At 41.3% G+C, this 26,163-nt stretch overlaps 1 protein-coding gene across 26 annotated transcripts in view; it reads left to right on the plus strand.

Moving 5' to 3' along the window:
- nfasca (neurofascin homolog (chicken) a) overlaps nucleotides 1-26,163 on the plus strand; it is a 195,673-nt gene that overhangs the window by 98,787 nt on the left and 70,723 nt on the right. For 23 of the 26 annotated variants that reach the window (XR_009769281.1, XR_009769284.1, XR_009769285.1 and 20 more), the window contains 12 exons: nucleotides 69-265; nucleotides 763-885; nucleotides 3,807-3,977; nucleotides 4,356-4,403; nucleotides 9,261-9,372; nucleotides 12,344-12,528; nucleotides 12,618-12,749; nucleotides 12,915-13,058; nucleotides 16,600-16,711; nucleotides 16,796-16,962; nucleotides 25,503-25,650; nucleotides 25,954-26,078. Coding sequence is in view for 20 of the 26 variants with exons in the window: in XM_061686998.1 (XP_061542982.1) it covers nucleotides 69-265; nucleotides 763-885; nucleotides 3,807-3,977; nucleotides 4,356-4,403; nucleotides 9,261-9,372; nucleotides 12,344-12,528; nucleotides 12,618-12,749; nucleotides 12,915-13,058; nucleotides 16,600-16,711; nucleotides 16,796-16,962; nucleotides 25,503-25,650; nucleotides 25,954-26,078 (1,664 nt within the window). In the remaining 6 variants the exon portion in view is untranslated. The remainder of the gene's footprint in view (nucleotides 1-68; nucleotides 266-762; nucleotides 886-3,806; nucleotides 3,978-4,355; nucleotides 4,404-9,260; nucleotides 9,373-12,343; nucleotides 12,529-12,617; nucleotides 12,750-12,914; nucleotides 13,059-16,599; nucleotides 16,712-16,795; nucleotides 16,963-25,502; nucleotides 25,651-25,953; nucleotides 26,079-26,163) is intronic. The other 3 variants (XM_061687003.1, XM_061687005.1, XM_061687018.1) reach the window with 1 other exon arrangement.

The raw sequence follows: 26,163 nt of genomic DNA on the forward strand, positions 1-26,163 counted from the left end.
TTGTGTTTTCTGCACAACACGACAGAAGAATTCAGTACTAATTCTTCATTCTCTATTTCATGGCTCAGGTTCTCATGGCGAAGGAATGGGAAGTTTTTCAACATTGGAAAAGATCCGCGTGTAACAATGCGGAAACGCTCGGGAACCCTTGAAATCGGTTTTCGTAATGGAGGACGGCCAGAAGATTATGAAGGAGAGTACCAGTGTTTTTCCGGCAATGATCATGGCTTGGCGATGTCCAACAAAATTCTACTCCGGGTCTCCAGTAAGAATACCAACACACAGTATATGTATCAGAAAACCTTTACCTTTTCTTTTGAACTTTATCATAGTACATTAATATACGTATATCTAGGGGCGCTTAAAGGGACATAAAGGAAAACAAATATTATCTTTGCATGGGCACGTGAAACTAATGCAATGTTGTTTGCGCACCAAATACGTTACTTCTGCTGATAATCGATTTGCGAGCCTGTGAAGATATTTATAATTGTTAACATTTTGTGAATTCTGCAGTTAATAATGCTGTCATTTTTATTTTTTTCTATTTTTAGGGTTTATGGCCATTATGCCACTACAAGCGTTTGAGTAAAACGATGCAACAGGAAAATGTATCACGTTACTTTCATGTGCACAGGCAAAACTGAAATTTTCTTCTCTTCATGTACCTTCAGGGAGTCTGTATATGTCTACACATTACATTGCTTTCTTTAAAAATTGTTTACGTTAAATTTCGCATTTCTCCCCCTTGCCATCTTCCAGAGGCACCTCTGTGGCCTAAGGAGGTGCTGGAGCCAGTGGTGGTGACTGAAGGCTCCTCACTCGTCCTCCCCTGCAACCCACCTCCAGGCCTCCCTCCTCCATTCACTTTCTGGATGAACAGTAGTGAGCAGCAATTATTCATGAAAACACACACCTTTCACAACATGAGCTAGACAATGATAAAATCAGCGAGGCTCTAATCAATAGATTTGTGTTAATTGATAATATAAAAAAAACAATACATATATTTAACTCAAGGTTTACACTTTGTAGAAGATATGAATCACATCCCATCTATGACATGTATACCAGGGGTGTCAAACTCATTTTTGTCGCAAACCACATTATAGTTACGTTTAACCTCAGAGGGCCGTTATTGCTGTGAAACCACAAATGTTTCATTCCATATACACAACAAATGGATGGGTAACTGGTTTTGAAATCAGTGTTAATAGTAGTTTAGTAGTTTGTTCAACTATTGTTCTAGTTACTGTAAAAAGGTGTTTGGTAAAAAAAAAAAAAAAAAAAACCTGCTGGCAATATTTCAATGTTATTACATATTACATATGACAATTTGAAATCTTGGTACAGATTTTTGCAAGAATCATCGAATTCGACGCACATGATTTGCTTTTGTGGGCCACATAACATGATGTTGTGGGCCGGATCTGGTCCGCATGCTTTGAGTTTGACACCCTTAATGCACACAAAAACACATAATCCTTACATACTGTATAGATACGACATAGGCTTGGTATAATCACACACACACAATGGTCGTTTGGGACGACCATTGTGTGTGTGTGATTTCTTCAATTTATGTACCGTACACACACACACACACATACAGTGGGTACGGAAATTATTCAGAGCCCCTTAAATGTTTCACTCTTTGTTATATTGCAGCCATTTTCTAAAATCATTTAAGTTTTTTTTTTTTTTTACCTCATTAATGTACACACAGCATCCCATATTGACAGAAGAAAACGGAATTGTTGAAATTTTTGCATATTTATTAAAAAAAAAAAAATGAAATATCAAAGAGCCATAAGTATTCAGACCCTTTACTATGACACTCATATGTTTAACTCTGGTGCTTTCCATTTCTTCTGATCATCTTGAGATGGTTCTACACCTTCATTGGAGTGCAGCTGTGCTTGATTATACTGATTGGACTTGATTAGGAAAGCCACACACCTGTCTTTATAAGAACTTACAGCTCACAGTGCATGTCAGAGCAAATGAGACTCATGAGGTCAAAGGAACTGCCTGAAGAGCTCAGAGACAGTATTGTGGCAAGGTACAGATATGGCCAAGGTTACAAAAAAAAATTTCTGCTGCATGCAAGTTTCCTAAGAGCACAGTGGCCTCCATAATCCTTAAATGGAAGAAGTTTGGGACGACCAGAACCCTTCCTAGAGCTGGCCGTCCGGCCAAAGTGAGCAATCGGGGGAGAAGAGCCTTGATGAGAGAGGTAAAGAAGAACCCAAAGATCACTGTGGCTGATCACCAGAGATTCAGTCCGGAGATGGGAGAACTTTCTAGAAAGTCAACCATAACTGCAACCCTCCACCAGTCGGGGCTTTATGGCAGAGGGGCCTGACGGAAGCGTCTCCTCAGTCAAAGACATGAAAGCCCCCATGGAGTTTGCTAAAAAACCTGAACAACTCCAAGATGGTGAAAAATAATATTCTCTGGTCTGATGAGACCAAGGTCGAACTTTTTGGTCTCAATTCTAAGCGGTATGTGTGGAGAAAACCAGGCACTGCTCATCACCTGTCCAATACAGTCCAAACAGTGAAAACATGGTGGTGGCAGCATCATTCTGTGGGGGTGTTTTTCAGCTGCAGGGACAGGATGACTGATTACAATCGAAGGAAAGATGAATGTGGCCACGTACAGGGATATCCTGGACAAAAACCTTCTCCAGAGTGCTCAGGACCTCAGACTGGGCCGAAGGTTCACCTTCCAACAAGACAATAACCCTCAGCACACAGCTAAAATAACGAAGGAGTGGCTTCAGAACTCCGTGACTGTTCTTGAATGGCCCAGCCAAAGCCCTGACTGAAATCCAATTGAGCATCTCTGGAGAGACCTGAAAATGGCTGTCCACCAACGTTCACCATCCAAACTGACAGAACTGGAGAGGATCTGCAAGGAGGAATGGCAGAGGATCCCCAAATCCAGGTGTGAAAAACTTGTTGCATCGTTCCCAAAAAGACTCATGGCTGTATTAGCTCAAAAGGGTGATTCCACTAAATACTGAGGCGGTGTGATATTTAAGTTTTTCTTTTTTAATAAATCTGCAAAAAAGTCAACAATTCCGTCAATATGAGGTGCTGTGTGAACATTAAGAAGGAAAATAAAATGAACTTAAATGATTAAAGGGGTCTGAATACTTTCTCTCTCTCTCTCTCTCTCTCTCTCTCTCTCTCTCTCTCTCGCTCTCTCTCTCTCTCTCTCTCTCTCTCTCTATATATATATACACACCTACCGTATTTTCAGGACCATTTGTTACTGTCAGTCACACTTATTGCAAGTAAAGCATGTGCAGCTAAATATTGTTTCATTCTCTTTAGTTTATGGGGTCCAATAATTTTCCGCACCTAAAAAACCTAAAACTGCTTTGGTACAGAGTGCTATCATTGTGCTCCACATCAGAACCAGATGTAAATGCCTGTAAAGAAGGGCTGAAATGTTAAATCTTTTGTCTCTTTTGATGTCAAACTCTCTTGTTTTCAGTCGACAACAAATATACATGAATTGGCTTCACTGTTGCAATACTTGTGGGAGATATGCACAGTAGATGTTTTTTCTTGATTATCATAAAATGTATTGTTTTTATCATAAAATGTATTGTTTTTTCTGCATATCACATGATAATACATTCACTGTGCACAATCACAAGCATGCGTCACCATCCACCATGCAAGTTAAATATTGTTTAAATCCAGTTGTGTTTGTCAGGTTGTCTAATATTCTTAGACTGATGAATGATTATCTGATGACTAAGTCCTCTGTCTTTGCCCTTCTCACTGTCCCAGTGATGAGTCCGATCCCACAGGATAAGCGAGTGTCCAAGGGTTTAAATGGAGACTTGTACTTTTCCAATGTCATGGCCCAAGATGCCCAGAATGACTTTAGCTGCAGTGCTCGCTTCCTCTTCACTCACACGATCCAGCAGAAGAACCCCTTCACTCTCAAAGTTTTTACCAGTGAGTGGACAACACTCATCCATACTCCAAACACAGACACGCTATGCCGATAAAACATATAGTCATAGTCATATAATAACATTATGAACAAGCAAATGCAAGCTGTATTACAACATATTTAGTCTTTGGGGTGTGTTAATTTTGACTAGCACTGCACACCACAGTACGTCTTTTGGAATGCATCCCCATCTTGAGGTGATGACATGTCCTGGCGTAAGATGCATTTATCCTAAGAGCAAAATGAAGAGAGATTTTCTTGATGTTATGTGACAGCTTTTTTTTGTCATTACTGCACTGCTCGCATGTTATCGGAATGTGTTGACTTTTGGTTCGTTTATGTGAGTGGATGTCTTTGTATGTACATACGTTTGTTTTCAGACGATCCTTATAATGACACCTCTTACAATGACAGTGACCCATATGGTGGTGAGTCACGATGTATGGACAGTTCCGTCTCCTGTCTAATTGTAACATGATTAGCACAATAAGTAGCTTAGTCATGCTGAATTTACCTACTGACCCCTGACTAAACATCAGCATTAATTTAACATTACCAACATTTGTTAAATCTTGTCAATTAAGCAAAGTCAGCTGGGATAGGCTCCAGTTCACCCTCAACCCACAGAAAATGGATGGATGGATGGATAGATAGTTCTTGTTCAAACTAAAACATAAGACTGCCAACATCTGAGCCATTCATTGACTTTGCTAACAGTTTGTTTCCATCATGTAACCATTTTCCGAATGCAAATCTCAATGATTCACGCATTCCCTTTTTAGTAGTCAAAATTTTTAAAGCCTTAAAGATTGAATCCAACTTATCTACCAGGGAAGATTATTTTCTTTTATTTTTTTTTTCAATATTGTATTGAGCAGCCAGAATAGCGATGCCTGTACCATATGTACCATGTTGTGTGTAAATTTCCAGTTCGATGGTCTTCATAATAGTTTTCTTCTGTGCCATGATAGCCTTCTGCGGTGCCATCACCAAAAAATAAATAAAAATGAAACAAATAAAATAGACAGGCCAAGAAAAGACATGGAATTAGGCTTTACTGTTTACTATGCTCAATGATCATGAGATATGCTTGAAGTCTGATAAGATTTACTGATGTCTCGTGTAATATAACAAATTATAATAGTTTGACAACCAAGTTTTTGTGATTATAGAGGAATATTTAGTTAGTTCCTTGAGACCTTTAGGGTGTTTGACTTCATAGTGTCAGTTTCACATCAAAACAAATAATTAGTTTATTGTAAGATTAATTATGGACATCATTGTACTGGAAGAACTGTTATCTTACCCATGTTGACTATGTCGATGTATACAGTGGTGCCTTGAGGTACGGGTTTAATTTGTTCCGTGACCATGCTCTTATCTCAAAAATTCATATCTCAAAACATATGTACCCATTAAAGGTCCCATATTTTGTCTATTTAGACCTCCATAGAGTGAGTGACTCTTTAACATGGACTTGATATAACAGTGTCAATTTCATTTAAAAAAAAAAAAACACCTTGCATTTGTCATGCAATTGTCCAGAAAGGGCCCCTCTGACAGCTACTTCCGTTTGAGCCAGTTTTGTATCAGCATTGTCCATATTTGGCAAGGACAGCCCCCTTTCCTCTGGTTGGTTGCCTCCGTGTAGAAGACCCACTTGTGAGAGCACATTTCTTAAGTCGACAGCGCTGGTTCGGGAGCGGAATGGGAATGAGATCTTCGCTAGTGACGTAGATAAGTTTGAGTAATTCAAATGAACTGATTTCAGGCCAGAGGAACGGTGTACGACTGGTTAGAGTGTCTGCCTCACAATTCTGAGGACCGGGGTTCAATCCCCGGCCCCGCCTGTTTGGAGTTTGCATGTTCTCCCCGTGCCTGCGTGGGTTTTCTCCGGGCACTCCGGTTTCCTCCCACATCCCAAAAACATGCATGGTTGGTCAATTGAAGTCTCTAAATTGCCCCTAGGTGTGAATGTGAGTGCGAATGGTTGTTTGTTTATGTGTGCCCTGCGATTGGCTGGCAACCAGTTCAGGGTGTACCCCGCCTCCTGCCCGATGATAGCTGGGATAGGCTCCAGCACTCCCCCGACCCTTGTGAGGATAAGCGGCTCAGAAAATGGATGGATGGATGGATAGATGATTTCAGGCCTCTCGGCAGAAAAACTTCTGCAACTCAGGAATGCGTGGACGTTTTTAATTCATACTACACATGTTTAGTGAGGGACCATACAGCCAATATTACATCCCAAGTACTAGAAAAAGTTGTTTTGAAAAAATACTGGACCTTTAAAACGAATGAAAATGCAATTAATCCGTTCCAGTCCCCCAAAAGACACCACCATTTTTTAAAAACAGGTTTTAAAAAAGACAAGTGGCAGGATATTGTAAAATATAGTCATAAAAACATAAGAGACGAGAATGCAAAGATATTTAATCGCTTTATCAAGTGTAATCAAGGAAAATGTCTCACACATGCAAACACAAACTGTTTTATTTATGTGACTTTACCTTTAAAAGCGTGTGTTTGTGTGTGTGTGTGTGTGTGAGTGAGTGTGTGTATCTTTCTCTCTGTCTCTCTCTTACACTCGCCCTCTTACCTCTTTTGTGCAGGAAGGTTGTGTGTTTCGCCTTGGGTTCAATAACTTTTTTTTTTTTTTTTATATACATGTCTTTTAATACAAAAACATTTGCACTCAACAACACGGAATTGTGTACAAACACGCAGCAGCAACATTTGCACCCGACGACATTCAGTTCTTCTTTAATAATGTTTAGCAATGCCGATTGGCATGCTCCGAGTGATTCCTCCACATCAAACGCTTGGGTCTTCTGTCGACTTATCTCTGTAACTTCTCTGGCGATCTGTTGTCCGCAGCTTTAAATTGTTTTAAACGCCCCGGCTGACGTTAATGTATTTTATTTTTGTATTATGTTAATTGTTAGCCCATGTGGCTGTGGTGTGTTCCATCCTATGCTTGAAGGAGGCTGTGGTTGTTTCAAATGCACGTGTCGTTCTCTCTCTTTTATAGTTAGTTTTCAAGCAAACTCCAACTGGTAGTGGCAATGTACAGCTTGAGGCCTCTCTTTAGAATAATATTTACGAATGATATCAGCCAAAGTGCTGCTTGTTGTCAAGTGAGTGCAGCCTCCTGGTGCCATACAGCACTCGTTTCGCAAGTTTGGGCTCGTAAGTCAAAGCTAAAACTCAACCCATTGACGTCTCGTGTCTTGAAAAACTCGTAAGTCGGGTCACTCGTATCTGGAGGCACCACTGTATTTTCATGTTAGGTACAGCAATCCCTTGTTTACCACCCTTGTTTTTTTTTTTTTTTTTTTTTTTAACATATATTTTAAAGCTGTATGAATCTCCCCAGTCCCACACTAATGAATCTTTCCTGCACTCTTATTAACCTCTTCAATACTCAGAAACATTTCCTATACTCATAAACACTTTTTATGCTCTTAAACATACATAATATTAACACCGTAGAAAATTCTATAACAGGACTCACCATTGAAGTTGATGCCGAATTTGAATGTACTGCATAGCAAAGAGCTCTACAGCTGTCACCCTGATATCATTTTCGTACTTCTTTATGTACCAAACCGGAGATTCATTTATAATGGCTACCGAGAGGTGCAAACCTTCTTCCTTCCTTCAACAGGCTGAGAAGTTGCATCTTTTCTGCTAGTTAGCTGCTACTGCTAGCCTCTTCCTCTTCTGCCAACTGCCAGGTACCTTGGAAGGCACAGAACATTGGGGCAGCATCATAGAGCTTGAAATAAAGTATTGTCTATTTATCTCACATTTATTGATAAAAGTAGTGTAACACAAACTCTCTCTCAGCTCCACTGCCCCTTGGAACGCCCACAAGAATGGAGAAGTGAAGCGTTCAAAGACACTGGGAAATCTCATCTTCTTGTACTGTACTGTATAGGCATTTTAATCCTTATAATATGTGTTTTAATGATTTAAAAAAATAAGTTTTAGGCTAGGCGGCACGGTGGAAGAATTGTTAGCACATCTGCCTCACAGTTCTGAGGACAGGGGTTCACATCCCGACCCTGCCTGTGTGGAGTTTGTATGTTCTCCCCATGCCTGTGTGGGTTTTCTCTGGGTACTCCGGTTTCCTCCCAGATCCCAAAAACATGCGTTGTAGATTGGTTGATTGAAGACTCTAAATTGCCCGTCGGTGTGAAAGTGAGTGTAAATGGTTTCTATGTGCCCTGCAATTGGCAGGCGACCAGTTCAGGGTGTACCCCGCCTCTCACCCGAAGATAGCTGGGATAGGCTTCAGCATGCCCACGACCCCAGTGAGGATAAGCGGTACAGAAAATGGATGGATGGATTTTTTAGTGGAGAAAATGCTTATTTTATTACGACAATAAAAACATATAAAGAAATCCTCTGATATGGCAAATTGTCAGCATGATAAATATGATTTAAAAACATGGGCACTGACTCCGCTATAGGTGAACCGTGATAAAGCGAGGGATTACTGCACCTGTTTAAAATACCACTCACAATTGGATATTGTTGCTGTGGACAAAGACAGCACTTTGTTGCTGCTCACATTTCAATCTGCTGGGCAAACCTGGCATCAACTATTTTCACTATTCGTCTTGTAGAGCTCGGTCTCCCTGCCTCCATGTCAGACATTGCTTAGTGTGTCTAGCTTCTACAAAAGACCTGACATCGTGAAAGCCAACTCCTAGAGACGGAGGTTCTCTGCGAAAGACTTTCATTTTGGCAAGCTTGTCTTGCCAGAGCAGAAAAAGCAACCAACTCCATAACTTTAAGAACCAAATAAAAATGTATCAAACGAATGATTTAAATTATTCGTCGTCGTGATGCCACCCTAATGTCATCACGGAGAAAAAATATAGGATAGGTTTGGCTGACTGCTCTTTTTAAGCCTTTAAAGACAGTCTCTGCCACCTCTGTTCCCTTGGCAAACATTAAGGAAGATCAATGACCCTGTTGTTGTTGTTTCTGCTTCTCATAATGTCTTCCTGTGAGAGAAGCCAGAGGGTGTTGGACCCATTTACTGGCCACAGTAACCTCAACAGCCTGGAGAGAGTGGCAATGCCTTGCGGAAATGGAACACAGCCATGAGGAAATTATCAGAATAATGGAGTTGTATTTAGGTGGCAGTTGCTACAAAGAGAATAATAAGCTCGGAGTAGACAGTGTGTCATGCAATAAAGAACCTGTAATACTATTGGATTTCATCATGAACAGGTTTGAAGGTGTTTAAATGCCCCCTTTTTCTTCATCTGTAGGCCGTAAAGTTGTTGAGTCGACGCCAACCTTCCTCTCACCGTTGGGAAGTGAGAGTGCCAAAATGGTGCTGAGAGACGAGCAACTGTTGTTGGAGTGTATTGCTGCTGGACTGTGAGTTTACATACACTGTACACACACACATATATACACACACACACACACACAGTAAAATAAATTAATAGAAATAAATTAATTTGATAGAATAACTAACAATAAAACCCTAAACAAAAAAAAGCACTGATATAATTTCACATGTTCACAATTCTAAGTAAACTGCTGTAAATTGCTGTTAATGTATAGGTGTGTCGCAGGTGGCTGTATGTGCCTTTTTTTTTGGTTACATTTTGTATTTCACAATGGATGCAGTTGCAGGCAGGCGGAGCCATGCCTTGGCAATGTTTTCTGAAAGAATGCGTTGTTTTGTTGCTACATACATTGGGCTTCTTTGGGAATGGTTAAATACTGCATGTTACTGTACATACTGGCAGCACAGTACCAACTGGTTAGCACATCTACCTCACAGTTCTGAGGACCCGGGTTCAAATCCGGCCTCACCTGTGTGGAGTTTGCATGTTCTCCCCGTGCCTGCCTGGGTTTTCTCCAGGTACTCCGGTTTCCTCCCACATCCCAAAAAACATGCGTGGTAGGTTAATTGAAGACTCTAAATTGCCCGTAGGTGTGAATGGTTGCTTGTTAATATGTGCCATACGATTGGCAGGCGACCAGTTCGGGGTGTACCCCACCTCTCGCCCGAAGATAGCTGAGATAGCTCCAGCACGCCCGCGACCCTTGTGAGGATAAAGCGGTACGGAAAATGGATGGATGGATGGAAAATTAATGAATGGATGCTGTACATACTTGTCATTAAAATGTTCCTTTAAAAGCCCTTTTACACCACTAATTACCATTAGTTCCTGGGACAAAAGGTTCCCGTAGCCCATTGTTATTTTGAATTCACACAATTCTGTCTGTCTGTCTGTCTTTCTTTCTTTCTTTCTTTGTTGAGGAGATATGGCCAACAGGCTCAAGCTGGCACAGACATTAGCCTGGGCTATAACGGGTTCAGCTTGATTGTCTGAAACATGCAAACAAAGACAACATAAATAAAAACAAATATTTTTGTATGATACATTTATTTACATTTACTCTGCTATCCACAATATGACACCATTAACGGTTAGTTATAAGCTGAGTTTGTGGCTAGTTAGCTAACTGGTCAACACCTTGAAAAATAGCGGGACATTACATCCTTCAGCAACTTATGCTATTTACAGTATTTACCTTGAGTCAATCAGCCCTCCACTTGTGATAATCCTTACAGTTTGGTCGCAGCAGTTTGTTTCATCTATTTATTTATAATAGTACTCACTACCGTGAAATGGCATGTTGGCAGTCAAAACGTCAGAAGTCCAATTTTAGCTTGTATCATGAGTTCGCCAAACATTTTGGCATATAGACATTTCGAACTATGGCTTCTAGTTTCATATGGACTGCCACCTCAGAGGAAAGAAACAACAACAACACAGCACATATGTGGAAGGACAATGGAGTGCATCAATTGAAAAAAAAGAAAACAATTTGAAAAAAAATCTGAAGACAGATGAATCCGGGATGACAAACTGCAAGTATGTGGGGGGTCACTTGTAATTGACAAGCTACTGAGTAGTAGCGTGTGACTTTCTGCTGTTAGCTGGGGCCCGGAGTTAACTAATTGTTTCTACCAGCAGTGATGAAGAACCCAGAACTATTGGCTGGCTGTTTACATAAAGATGGAGGTTACAGAGTGAACTTTATGCATGAATTCACAGCATAAAACAGAAGCTGACCTCATTGACTTAAAGTTGTCATCACTGGATAATAATAATAACCATCATCATCATCATCATAAATAGTAGGTTGTGATAGCAGCTGTCAATTTGTTTTTGATTACATTGTTAACGCCTCAAAGGGAAATTCATCCCTCCATCCATTTTCCGTACTGCTTATCCTCACAAGGGTCGCGGGCATTCTGGAGCCTATCCCAGCTATCTTCGGGCGAGAGGCGGGGTACAGCCTGAACTGCTTGCCAGCCAATCGCAGGGCACACAGACACAAACAACCATTCGCACTCACATTCACACCTCCAGGGCATTTAATGTCTTCAATCAACCTACCACACGTTTTTGGGATGTGGTAGGAAACCGCCACAAAGGAAAATTATTCTCTTTCATTTGTTTTCAATTGAAAATGATGACGCGCCATAGTGGACGACTGGTTAGCACATTTGCCTCACAGTTCTGAGGGCCGGGCTTCAAATCCGGTCCCGCCTGTGTGGAGTTTGCATGTTCTCCCCGTGCCTGTGTGGGTTTTCTCCGGTTTCCTCCCACATCCCAAAGACATGCAGGGTAGATTAATTTTAATACTCTAAATTCCCCATAGGTGTGAATGTGAGTCCGACTGGTTGGTTGTTTGTTTGTATGTGCCCTGCGATTGGCTGGAGACCAACCAACGGAAGACGGAAGATGTAAATGATGGGCTTGGCTGACTTTGTGACAACACTGACCCTTTTTACGTGTAGTTTTACATATACTGTAACAATGTGCACATATTTTTTTTATTTTTTGTGGTTAATGCAGTAAACATACTTCCTGTGTTTGTGTACTGTATTTAAAAACAGACAAATAACTATGATATATAAATATTATAAATATATTGTTTAAAAATCGATTAAAAAACGAAATTTCTGAGTCTTCGTTAGTTTGTAAAATTGTTGTGCTAGTGCACTACATCCCCCCATACATTAAAACCAAAACCCCTAGCAGAAACCCTTTTTGAAAAATTACCAGGAACTTTATTTTAAAAAGAGTTCCTGAGGTGTGAACACACTAAGTTCCTGCAAAAAAATTCTAGTTCAGTGTAAGGTTTCTGTGGGATGCAAGGTCCTTAAACCATGGCAAACTCTGCTATCTGAACTTGTTGATATTTTGAGGGGGATGGAGCGGTGGTGTTATTTATCCTAAAATAAACATTGTGTACCATACCAATATACCTACAGAGAATATGTATTTTACATGTTTTGATCTGTGTATGTCTTCCCCCGCAGCCCCACACCGACTACCAAATGGTTCAAGAAAGGCGGTGATCTGCCAGGACGGAAGGTGAAGTTTGAGAATTACAACAAGACAATGAAGATTATCAATGTGTCAGAGGAGGACGCTGGGGAATATGTATGCATGGCCAACAATCATTTAGGTAGCATACGTCACTCCATTTTTGTTCAAGTCAAAGGTGAGTTAATTACAGCCAGGTGTTTTCTGTCTGCTTATTGACATTATATGAGACTGAGTTTGTACCATTATTCACTCTGTGTTCCACAGCGGCTCCTTACTGGCTAGACAAACCAACAAATCTGGTGCTTGCTCCAGAAGAGAATGGACGCCTGGTGTGTCGGGCAAATGGCAACCCTAAACCGAGCATCCAATGGCTGGTTAATGGTCTACCTATAGACAGTAAGTACTGTCTTAAGTTCATGTCTGTAACCAGTACATTGCAGGGTCATTTGAGGTCACATTTCTTCAAGGGTTTTGAGTCGAAATAGACAATTCAAAAATACAATTCACTGCCACTAAATGTAACCAGATAATGTCATTTTTCTCCTCCCCTCCTCCTCTAAGGCTCTGTGCCCGATCCTAGTCGACAAATGATGGGTGACACCATCATCTTCCGCTCAGTGCAGATGGGAAGCAGTGCAGTCTACCAGTGCAACGCCTCGAACCAGCACGGTTATCTGCTGGCCAATGCCTTCGTCAGTGTCATTGGTGAGACAGAGGGTGGGATGCTACTGAAACACTGAGTCGTTTCATTGACTGACTCATTGCCAATTCGTGTCACCATAAACATTGTGTAGTAATTGATATGAGCGCTGTGTGTTTAGGGTCATGCTAGTGCTGTTAGTCCTCCTATTCTTCTTACAAGAAACGGATGGTGAAAAGCACAATAAAAAAAAGTTGTTTTTCCTTACACAGTTTTATTGATCCAGTATTTTACAAAGAGTATTTGGGCTATACCAAAAAGACAAAAAAGTAATATGGCTAAAAAGAAAAAAGTCTTCTTTTGAGAGAGTCAATTTTAAGCTCATTAATTCCATGCAAACCTAAAAACAGTGTGAAACCAACAATCACATTCTCTCCCTAGGTACTTGTCATTTATGCAATAGAGAGGATATTTAATATTAAATGTGTTAAAAACTGATAATGGAACATACAGAAAAATGTGAAGATGGGAGATTTCAATCTATAATTGATTTTGTGTAATAGAAACTGAAGTTTGCAACAGTAAACTGCTCATACAGATAGTGTTCATGGCACAAAACGTTTCTGTTACGGCTGCGTCAAACACTATACTACAATACTAGCAAACGGCTGACGAAAATAGCTACCGGCAGGACGGAATGAGAGAATTCGAATGCGCGAGAGTAACAAAACTGGCAAAGCAATGGCAACAAGCAATGTACAATTTATTCCTGCGTCCACTTAGTTAAAGGCACTGCTGATGACAAATCACCGGCAACTGTGTCACAGGAGACTCTGCCCACCACCAAGAAACTGCAACACATAGGACATTTCACAGAAAACAAGCAAACAAAATAGGATATGACAGTACCCCACACCACACAAATTGACACCCTCTGGCAGCCAACCAGGTTTCCCAGGCTGATGTGAGTCGAAGACACAGATAAGAGTGGGATCCAGGAGCAAGGAACCCATTGCCGTTCCTCTGGGCCATATTCTTCCCAGACGTCCAGATACTATACCCCGCTGCCCCTCCTTCTGGAGTCCAGAATCAGCCTCACAGTGAAAAACTGCTAACTGTCCATCAAGCACGGAGGGGGGTTCGGGGGGGTGACATCCAGAGGACTCAGCGGGCTGGAGGAAACCGGCTTCAGCAAAGACATGAAAAACAGGATGGATGCTGAGAGAAGGCGGGAGTTTAAGCCGTATGGCAGCAGGATTCCCAACAGCCTCTATCTCAAAAGGTCCAATGAAGCGTGGGCCTAGGTTTTTAGTAGCACCTGCAACCTTCAAGTCTTTGGTAGAGAGCCACACCTGACCTGGGAAATACTGCGTAGCAGGAAGCTTGTGACTCTCCACCAACCTTTGGTTGTGCACCACTGTCCTGGAACGTGTCCTCCCTGACACGATGGGTCCGCCGAAGGTGATTGTGAACAGAGGGAATGGAGATGGCTGATTGCTGAGACAGGAACACAGGATACTGATAGCCGTAAACAGACTTGAACAATGACATACCTGTAGCCGATCTGACGGACCAAGATGAGGGATGACAGACGCATTGCAGCGCCGCTTACAGGTCATGGTTCGCCCAACTCAGTCTGGCCGTTAGACTGGGGTTGGTACCCAGATGAGAAACTTGCATTAGTGCCCATCACCCTGCAGAAAGCCTTCCACACTCCGGACACGAACCTGGGCCCTCTGTCAGAGACCATATCCGAGGAAAGACCATGAATGCAAAAAATGTATTCATTGGGCAGATTGGCCATCACCAGCGAAGACGTCAACCGAGGAAGGGAAATGAAGTGGGCCATCTGGGAGAATCTGTCCACAACGCTCAGAACCAGCATTTTGTCCCCGGACACAGGAAGCCTGGTGATAAAGTCCAATGCGATATGGGACAGGACAGGCAGTGGACGCAGTAACCCCAATGGAACGCGATGGGAGGCCTTGTTGCGGGCACAGACCGAGCAGGCCATCACAAATTCCCAAACGTCCCTTTGGCGAGACAAAGTCTGTAAAACATGCTCGTAGTGATGTTACGAGATGTGCCGAGTCTTCTAGGCATGTGTCGGGTTATGGAAGGGGCGTTTCCGCATAGCGCGTATCGAGACTTGCTTCATTTAGGGGAGGGACCGGAAGTGATGACGTCCGAAGCCTCGCTGCCTGGCTGAACCACGTGACCCATGTGGGAAGCACTTCAGTTTGGCTTGACAGCAATATAAACCCCTCATGCAGGCCCCATTCAAAATGTGTGTGTGTGTGTGTGTGTTTTTTTTTTTTTTTTTTTTTTTTTTTAGAATTGCCGACAGCTTAGAGTTTGGATAAAGACTAGTTTGTATAGCTTACTACAATTTGGAGAGTGTTTACAGCATAGAGATTGGACATTGTTTGGACAGTAGAGATAGCGAGCGATTACAGTTTATGTCACTCCTCAGAATCCTTGGAAACAGGCAGCTGACCGCTAACCCAGCACCCTGGTCTAATAGAATAGATTTCAGTGGTTTGGCGCCATACTAGCTATATAAGATGCATCATTATGCTTCAAAATGGTGGTTGTGAGGAGATAGAGATTTGGAGAGTGAGAGTATTTTGGCAAGTCAACAATACAAGTCCCCAAATGAAAAACCATTATCTTTAAAGGTTTTCCTTAAAAACACTACACACACACACAAACAATGTTTCTGAATTCGCAAACCATGATCATTTGCAAAGTAGGAAGGATCTCCCATCCTGTTATGGACTTTTAGTACAGTTTTTAAATAAAGATCAAAGCTTTAAATAAACCCTTAACCAACATTTAACCACATTTAACATTTAATATAATTAGCATTTATTCTTTGGGATAATCTGGAATGTGTTTTAGAGTATCGGGGAGACCATCTGCATATTTTATTCTAATGACGATATAATCATTATTTGGTATGAATGAACAAAACACTTGAATGACCATACAGACTTTTCTGAACTTTTATTGCTGTCATGGGAAACAGTGCCAGTGCTTCAGTCGTGCGCTTTAGAGGCTGCTATGGCTTCAGTTGTCCACCAGATGTCGCCATCACTGAAGCATTTGACGCTTTGAATCTTTTTCAGCACAACTGTGAGGAAAGCCTCAGTGCTTCATGAGGCTTCACTTGCCCACCACTAGAGTATAACAAAACTGTTAATCAATGGAAACAAGCAATGTACAATTTCTCAACATTTTCCTCCTACGTCTCCCATTTTAAATGCACTGCTGAGGACAAATCACCAGCAGCTGCGGCGCAGGAGACTCCGCCTACCAACCAGCATCAAGGAACTGCAACACAAAGGAAAATTACACACAGGAAACAAGCAAACAAAGTTTTGTTATTTGTGAAACAAATTGAAGTGTTGTTGGCACTTGATCCTTACCTTAAACATTACTTTTGTACTCATAATATAACAATTGTATTCATGTAAAAAAAAGATGATGCTATTGTGTAAGTTTATTCACATATTAATAATTTCCTTTTCAGTGTTTCACAAATACTTCTTATTTTCATTTTATATGTGACCAGACGTGAAATTGAAAAATATTTTCTCCATCTAGATATGCGTCCAAGGATGCTCGGCCCGAAAAATCAACTGATAAAAGTCATTGAGAACAACCGCACCTTTTTGGACTGTCCCTTCTTCGGTTCCCCTTTTCCAGAGTTACGCTGGTAAGCATGTGTAAAAAGTAACTGTGTTGTGGGGCTGAATTCAATTAGAAAAAAAAATATCTTTTTTTTTTTTTTTCATCCTAGGTTTAAGAACGGTCAGGGCAGTGGCCTGGATGGTGGTCAGTATCGTGCTTACATGAACGGCACCCTAGAGATCAAACGGGCCAGAGCAGAGGACGAGGGCACCTACACCTGTGTGGCCAGCAGCATTTTGGGCATGGCCGAAAACCAGGTCCGCCTGGAGGTCAAAGGTCAGAGACAACATCTGTGCAGGAGTCAGACACAGCATCACTCTGTTATAACTTATCTCTCTCAGTCTGACACTATGAGGTTTTACCCGTGTATCATTGTGCTGCTTTTAACCATGTATGAACTCTTCCAATGTGCCAAATTGCTGACACTGCTGGTAAAAAAAAAAACCATAGCTTTCTGTGCTGTTTATGAAAAGGTCGTTAAACCAAGGGATTAGTTTCAGTTCATTGTTTATTTGTAAATTTTCATAATTTTCCTTTGTACCCAACTGTTCAAGCAGGTGAGTTCATCACATTCATTCATAAAACAAAAGGAGTTGCTTCACAAACATTGGTTTTAGTCAACAAGCAGTTTGGTTTATGTCAAATAAACTTTGATTATATTGGTTGTGATCCTAAAGTAGTTTTTTGGGGGGGAATACTGGATTGTCCTGATAAGCACATATGGGCTAAAATATGTGCCAGCAGGAACTGAATTTGAATCACATAATTTGAATTTGTATTGTTTCAAATTGAAACACTGCATTTAAAAACTGAATCTGAATATTATAATTTAGAATTGAATTTATTAGTGTATGTATGTATCAAAGCAAAGCAAATTTATTTATATAGCTCATTTCATACACAAGGTAACTCAATGCGCTTTACATGATTAAAAGCATTCAAAAACAAAACAAAACAAAAAGGTTATAAACATTTAAAACAAAGAGGAAAAAAGTAAAAGTACAATTAAAACAGCATACGGTGCAAGAAATATCATTTAAGAGTGGAAATGCTCTAAAAAGCATGAGAAAAAAGAAGAGTTTTGAACCTGGACTTAAAAACATTCACACTTGGCGCTGATGTCACTTCTGTTGGCAGCTTATTCCATTTGTGTGCAGCATAATAGCTAAATGCTGCTTCACCATGTTTGCTTTGGACTCTGTGCTCCACTATTTGACCTGAGTCTGTCGATCTCAGAGCCCTACTGGGTTTATATTCCCTTAGCATTTCATTCATGTATTCAGGACCTAAACCATTTAGTGATTTATAGACCAGTAGCAGAACTATCTATTCTAAAGCTGACTGGAAGCCAGTGTAAAGACTTCAGAATTTGAGTAATATACACTGACCTCTTTGTTCTGGTCAGAATAGCAGCTGCAGCATTCTGAATGAGCTGCAGCTGTTTAATGCTCTTTTTGGGGAGTCCAGTCAGATGCGTGGATGAGCTTCTTCTGGTCTGCTTGACACATGCAAGCCTTCACTGTGGATATGTTCTTCAGATGGAGGAAGGCAGTTTTAGTAATTTATTTGATATGACTGTTGAAAGTCAGGTAGGAATCTACCAGCACACCAATGTTTTGGACTTGGTCTTTGGTTTTTAAAGAGAGTGACTCCAGGTATTGACGAACAGCAAGCCTCTTTTCTTTATTGCCCAAAACAATTATCTCAGTTTTGTTGTGGTTTAATTGAAGATTTTGGCTCATCTAGTTATTTATCTGTTTTAGACAGTGACACAACACCACAATTGAACTGTAGTCATCTGGGGACACTGCTAGATAGAACTGTGTGTCAGCTGCATTGCTATGATAGTCAAAATTAAAGTTCTCAAGAATTTGACCCAAGGGTACCATATACAGGCAGAACAGGAGGGGTCCAAGAACTGACCCTTGAAGGACCCTATCGGTCATTGCCATTCGATGACATTGAACACTTCCAATGGTTACAAAGTAACTCCTTTAAAAGTAACCATTTAAGGACTGTTCCATTTAGTCCTGCCCAGGTTTCCAACCTGTTGAGCAGTATATCATGATCTACCGTATCAAAAGCCACACTGAGGTCCAACAAGACCAGAATTGATACCTTTCCTGAGTCAGTATTCAAGCTTATATCATTTGCACTGTGATAAGAGCAGATTATGTACTGTGATGAGTTCGGAAACCTGATTGAAATTTGTCAAGTCCATTTAAGTTCAAGAAATTGCTAAATTGGTTAAAAATTACTTTCTCAACAATCTTGGCTATGAAAGGGAGATTTGAGATGGGTCTATAGCTTGCTAACATGGAAGCGTCCATCCATCCAACTTATTCCGCTCATCCGAGGTCGGGTCGCGGGGGCAGTAGCTTTAGCAGAGAAGCCCAGACTTCCCTGTCCACAGCCACTTCCTCCAGCTCTTCCGAGGGGATCCCTAGGCGTTCCCAGGCAAGCCGAGAGACGTAGTGGTGGTTTCAGGCGAGGGGGGATGGGAGGAAGATCCTTAGATGTGACCTTGAGTGTGGGTTGGACTCTTAATATGTTGAGAGAGGTCAAATGTGTCTCGTATAGCATAGAGTTCTTTAGATTATTTTTTTTTCCATGTTATTGTCAACCCATTCATCCATCCATTTTCTTTACCGCTTATCCTCGCTAGGGTCACGGGCTGCTGGAGCCTATGCCTGCTGTCTTCGGGCAGGAGGCGGGGTACACCCTGAACAGGTCGCCAGCCAATCGCAGGGCGTTATTGTCAACATGAATGTTAAAGTATCCCATTATGAAAAAATAGTTGGAGTCAGTTCAAATAACTGACAACAGTTCTGAAAAATCCTTCATAAATTTTCTAATGTATCTTGGAGGTCTATAAATTATTAAAACAAAAACTTTTGGATCACTTTTAACTAAAAAACTGAGATATTCAAAAGCGCTAAAATCACCCAGTATCATTTCTTTATACTGAAATAATGACTTAAAAATAACAGCCAGACCACCACCTTTTTTTCCCCATTCGACATTTGTTCATAAAATAAAAAAATGCTGGTGTTGCCTTTAAAATGGTATTACAGCTACTTTCTGTTAACCACGTTTCATTTAGTAACAAAACCTCCAGAACATAGGTTGTAATGATGTCATTAATCAACATTGATTTATTTCCCAGTGACCTGATATTGAAAAGAGCGAGTCTCGCAGAGATAACTGGAGACAATGGTTTGATAGATTCACATTTTATCCTCACGAAGTTTGTAGCTCTGCTTTTATGGCGCCATATTTCTTTGACCAACTTTCTGTCCCTTGTAATTACACTGATGAAAAATGCCTGATCTCCATAGGGGTCTGACTTAATCTGGAAAAGACCCCCCAGATATCAGTCAGATTGGCAGATGAGATTCTTCATGGATGGAGGAGGGGCCCTTCACATTTTAGTGGACGGTGGTTTCAGGCAAGGGGGGATGGGAGGAAGATCTTGGCGTGGTGTGCGTTGGATTCCAATATGACAATAGTCTTCATCCTGTCCGTCACACCTACAGGGAATTTAGACTAGTGGAGAGTGAGTTTTGCGTTGGGCTTTGCTCCAATGGGGCAGGGAGAGGTGTGGGAGTGCTGGCTCATCTCATTCCTCATTCGCTCCTCCGATTGTTTGGATGACCCTGATGAATCCGTCTGTGCCTGGTGTCGCCTTATCTCCTGTTCCTCCGATTGTTTGGGAACAACTGCATCTTTTTGTCTTTCAGCCGTGTCAACAAGGCCAATGTTTTTGTTTCAAGCCGCTGAATGACGTACACAGTAAAAAATTTTGGCAGCCAATAACTTAACCCCTTGTCTATTTAGACAGAAACCATCACAGATTGTGCAGTACACACTTCTTTGAGCCACTTATTTAATTGACTGAGCCTAGAGAAACCTTCATCTCCAAATCGTACAAGTGGGAGAGGTCCACTTATGAAAACCGCAGCAGCCAAACATTGCACTTTTGTAAGATCAATGAAATCTTGCTTCAGTACCTCTGGTTGCTGCTTGACAACATCCAGGGCCCCTGTGTGCATAGTGACAGATTCCACAGTTGGGTGCTGAATAGTGATCTCCAGGATTTTTTTTTGAGATATCAGACACCATGTCATTGGTAAAACACAATACTTTGGTTTTCTTCTCACTGCAGAAACATTTCACATCCTTGACAGCTCAGTCACCAATTATTTACGTTTGGGGTACCTTTTTTTTCTTGTATGATTTAGTTTTATACCTTTCCGTGGTGGTGGGAGATGAGCATTCTTGGCCAGGGTCTTCTAAAAGTGGTTCAAATCTATTTGTAAGTCTGATGTTTATGTTTTGCATTGACTCACGTCCTTTTTTTCTTGCACTTCTTTGTAGCGACCGTCCACGGCCGCGCAATGCAGACCAGCCGGATTCCTCTGGTGTTCTGTCCTCCCTTTCAGATGTTGTCCCATATCTTTGGGCTTTGCTCCCAGTAAATCCCAGGGAGAACTGCTGGATGATTATTACCATTTCCACAGTCCACATCCGTCCTCTTTGTTGAGCTACGTGGCTGTCTGTTAGCACACTTCTGCTCAACATTTTGAGACATCGGTAGAGTGGTTTCATTTCCCGACTGTCCATTTACATCCACATACACTTCAAGATGGTGAATTTTCGTTTCCAGGAATTGACATCCTCTGCAGCAGTCCGTGACAGTCCTTAGTGGAAAAGGGAGGCATCTTGATTTCTGGTCTTGTTGATAATAGCAGGCTTGTGCTAATTAGCAGGCCACGCTCATGTAATGGTGAGAGGGTATCAGAAAATATTGGAATATGGCAACAACTGACTGTCTCTATAAAAAAAAGTACAGTCCCACAGGTTTAAAAATATCAAGGAGTCGTTGCTTCTATTTTTTTAAAGAAGAAAAACAAGCTTATCAGCAAGAAAAAATTTAAACAGGCAAAGCAAGTAGAGTGAGTAAAAAAGTGTCTGCAATGTATGAGAGTGAGAGAGAAGCAGAAGATTAAGTAGAAAAAGAATAGCAATGAAAATTGAAATTATATATTTTTACATTCAGTTAGGGCTGAATGTAAAAACGACGGACGGCTGGTTAGAGCGTCTGCCTCACAGTTCTGAGGACTGCCGCCTGTGAGGCGTTTGCATGTTCTCCCCGTGCCTGTGTGGGTTTTCTCCGGGCACTCCCGTTTCCTCCCACATCCCACAAACATGCATGGTAGGGTAATTGACGACTCTAAATTGCCCCGTAGGTGGGAATGTGAGTGTGAATGGTTGTTTGTTTGTTTGTATGTGCCCTGCGATTGGCTGGCAACCATTTCAGGGTGTACCCCGCCTCCTGCCAGATGATAGCTGGGATAGGCTCCAGCACGCCCGCGGCCCTTGTGGGGACATGCGGCTTAGAAAATGGATGGATGGATGGATGGACATTCAGTTAGATCACTTAAGATTCTGTTTGACAAATTCAATTTGAAATAAGCTGTGATGGACATACAGGTACTGTAGGAATAGCAATCGATCGACAGTACACAGATCGACGATACACAGATCTCCTCTTTGGCCAATCACCGCCTTCATTTTTGAGCATATGATGTAGGGACTCTACGGAAAGTCAAATCTTCTAACCAGCTACATTATTGTAACCTTTAGACCACCTTTCCTTTACCTTTACATATATGCAAGTCTCAAGCAAGTCCCAAGTCACTGTGGGAAAGAACCAAGCAGGTCAAGTAACCACTAACTTTCAAGCAAGTTGAGGAAAGTAATTACTTGATTTAAGCAAGTTGCAAGTCCAGTCATAAAATCTTGCTCTATTTGCAACATAGTAATATTTTTTATTCAAAAATCATAAAACTAAAAAAGTATTCACACCTTATAAAAGTTAAATGAAGAACAACTGAGATTATGATTGATTGAATTTATTGCATTGAATCTTTTTAAAGTTGTATTTAAAACTCAATTTAACTCAACTTTTGTCGGCTGTTAGGTCAAGCAGAATGGAGGATCTGTATCCTTTTTATGCCGGAACACTTTTACTGTGTCACAGTGGAGTTTTTAAGCTTCCGGTGTGGTTTCTTAGTATTATAATTGATGTTTATTGAGAGTCAGAATCGGAAAGACAGTAGAAACAGTCGCATTACAAGTTTAACATTGAGCTAAAACTTCCCCCAAAGGTCAAACTACCAACTTTACATCACAATTAATTGGCACGAATTTCAGATAAATGTTGTCTCACAGTATCACAAACACTAACCTTCCTTGTGCCTCATCGGTGGATAGGTAAAGGAATCAACGTTTTACAGAGCATTTTATTCCATTCATTACTCTTTTTCATGCTGCCTCGTTTTACTTTTGTTTTCATCGGTGCCGTGTGAAGTTACCTTTTGTGCCAAAATGCTGAGTTCCAGTGCTTACTCCTCAAAATAAAAGGCTACATGCTTAAAACATGAAGTCAAGTTAAAACGTGCACATATAAACCATTTGATGTGATAAAACAGTCGCAAATAACTATTTTAACAATGCCATATATATTTAACTTCGAACTGAAACATTCATTCATTCATTCATCTTCCGTTCCGCTTATCCTCACTGGGGTTGCGGGCGTGCTGGAGCCTATCCCAGGTATCAGGAGAGGCAGGGTACAACCTGAACTGGTCGCCAGCCAATCGCAGGGCACATATAAACAAACAACCATTCGCACTCACATTCATACCTACGGGCAATGTAGAGTCTTCAGGTAACCTACCCTGCATGTTTTTAAAATGTGGGAAGAAACTGGAGTACCCGGAGAAAACCCACGCAGGCATGGGGAGAACATGCAAACTGTGCTAACCACAGGCAGATGTGCTAACCAGTTGCCCACCGTTCCGCGAGCTGAAACATTAATTCATCAATATTAAGTCAATTGGGTTAGTTCCACACACATTGCCTTTTAGTTCATAGGTTTGATATTGATAATGGGGATAAATAACCTTGAGTCAAATGTAAATTTTAGTCTATGCTGTGGGCTGCTAAGAAAATGGATGTTCATAATTTGGACACCCCTTATTTAAACCATGCAAACATTTTTAACCCAGCCCCGTAAAAGAATTGGAATCGAGAATCGTTTGGGGCCGGAATCGAAATAAGGAACTAGAATTGGGACTGGAATTGCTCAAATTCAAACGATGCCCAACCCTAATGGTGACAGCCTTGTAACTCCTACGGTTCTTCAGAGAACACCATTAGACAATGGCCTTTTTTCACCTTTAATGTGGCACATAACATTAGAGTGTCGCCAGCCAATCGCAGGGCACATATAAACAAACAACTATACGCACTTGCATTCACACCTACAGGCAATTTAGAGTCTTCAATCAACCTACCATGCATGTTTTTGGGATGTGGGAGGAAACCGGTGTACCCGGAGAAAACCTACGCAGGTACGGGGAGAACGTGCAAACTCCACACAGGCGAGCGTTAGCAGTGCAACATTCGTGTTAGCTTGAGGAGGAATGTAAACACCGGTGACAATGAAAGATGTGAACTCACGAGGCAAGTAGAATGGCTTATAGTTCAAAAGCTGCAACTCCAAATCTGGGCTGCAGTGTGTGTTGAGGTCCGTGACGTCGGTGCACCATTTTTCATTGCTATATATATAAAAAAAAAATGGACAAAGGTGCATAAGGACTGGACTACAGTTCATTCATGTAGACCCCTAAATTCATTTTAAACTGTGCTGTCTGGATTGATATGTGCTTTGTGCTGTTTCTACCCCTAGGTGTCAGTAAAGGGTTAGATGGAAAGATGACATAGCCACGTCGGTCTGATATACACAATACACTGTCCTTTCCTATGTTCAAAAGGAAGCACATTTTGATCTCTTTTTGACCATGACGCAGGTTAAAATACTGTAGCTGGTCAGAAGAGTTGACTTCCCGGAGAGTCCCTATGTCACATGCTCTAAAACGAAGGCACTGATTGGCCGAAGAGGAGATCGGTGTATCACCATCCATCCATCCATCCATTTTCTGTGCCGCTTCTCCTCACTAGGGTCGCGGGCGTGCTGGAGCCTATCCTAGCTATCATCGGGCAGGAGGCGGGATACACCCTGAACTGGTCGCCAGCCAATTGCAGGGCACATACCAACAAACAACCATTCGCACAAACATTCATGGGAAATTTAGAGTTGTCAATTAACCTACCATGCATGTTTTTGGGATGTGGGAGGAAACCGGAGTGCCCGGAGAAAACCCACGCAGGCACGGGGAGAACATGCAAACTCCACACAGGCGGGCCCGGGGATTGAACCCGGGTCCTCAGAACTGTGAGGCTGACGCTCTCACCAGTCGTCTGTATATCACAAATTGATTGCTATTCCTACAGTACCCCGATTTCTGTCACAGCAAATTTGAGTTTGAATTTGTCGAACTGAACCTGAAATGATCAAACTGAATGTGAAAATATATAATTAGAATTTTCTATCCATACATCCATTTTCCGTACCGCTTATCCTTCATTGCGGATAAAATAATCTTACATTCACATTCAAGTTTATTGGACTAGTTTCAAACTAATAAATTCAATTTCAAATTACACTGTTCAGATTCAGTTTTTAAATACAATGTTCCAAATTAAACAATACAAATTCAAATTAGGGTTTTCAAATTCAGTTTTTTTTTTATGTAATTATTTAAGTTTATCAATTCAAATTCAAATCGTAATGATTCAAATTCAGTTCCTGCTGGCACGTATTTCAGCCCATAAGCACTATACTAAAATCATTGTGATAGTCACACAGTTGTATGTATGTGTTCCTCTTCAAACTCACTTTTCCTTAGAGCCGAGTCGTATAGTTCGTGCCCCCGAACACCAGTCAGCCATCAGAGGTTCCACAGCTCGTTTTGACTGTAAAGTGAAGTTTGATCCCAGCCTGCCTGTCACTGTGGCTTGGACAAAGGATGACAAGCCTATCTATCTCGGATGGAGGTAATGACACCTTTGGGTGGCCCTCACACAGCTCTGAATTTTAGACCTGAACTAAAGTGCATATCCAAATGAGTAGCAGTTGAGTAATATGTGGCGGGGAGCATGGAAATATGGTATTTATGTCTTATTTTTCCATCTTTTTAACACACTTTAGCTTTGTATTCTACCTCATTTTGCCCCTATCCATACTGTCTTAAAAAATTCTGACAGATTCTATGCAGTTATGACTTTTCTGATAAATAGTAAACCATAATTAAAGATTATATGCTATGTAATGATTTATCCTTTGTCATTGTCTACCAGGCTGAGGAAAGATGAGGAATCACTGACCATCCCAAACATCAACGAGGGAGATGAGGGAATTTACACATGTACTGTTAAAACAGAGATTGACCAGGACTCAGCCTCGGCCCGTCTTACTGTCTTAGGTACACTCACATACAGTACTTTACACAGCAGTGTTGGAAGACAGCATTTAGCCTCACTTTCAGACACAACACTGTGGTACTCCAT

The sequence above is a fragment of the Phycodurus eques genome, chromosome 10 (assembly GCF_024500275.1).
Source record: "Phycodurus eques isolate BA_2022a chromosome 10, UOR_Pequ_1.1, whole genome shotgun sequence".
Taxonomy (NCBI): Eukaryota; Metazoa; Chordata; class Actinopteri; order Syngnathiformes; family Syngnathidae; genus Phycodurus; species Phycodurus eques.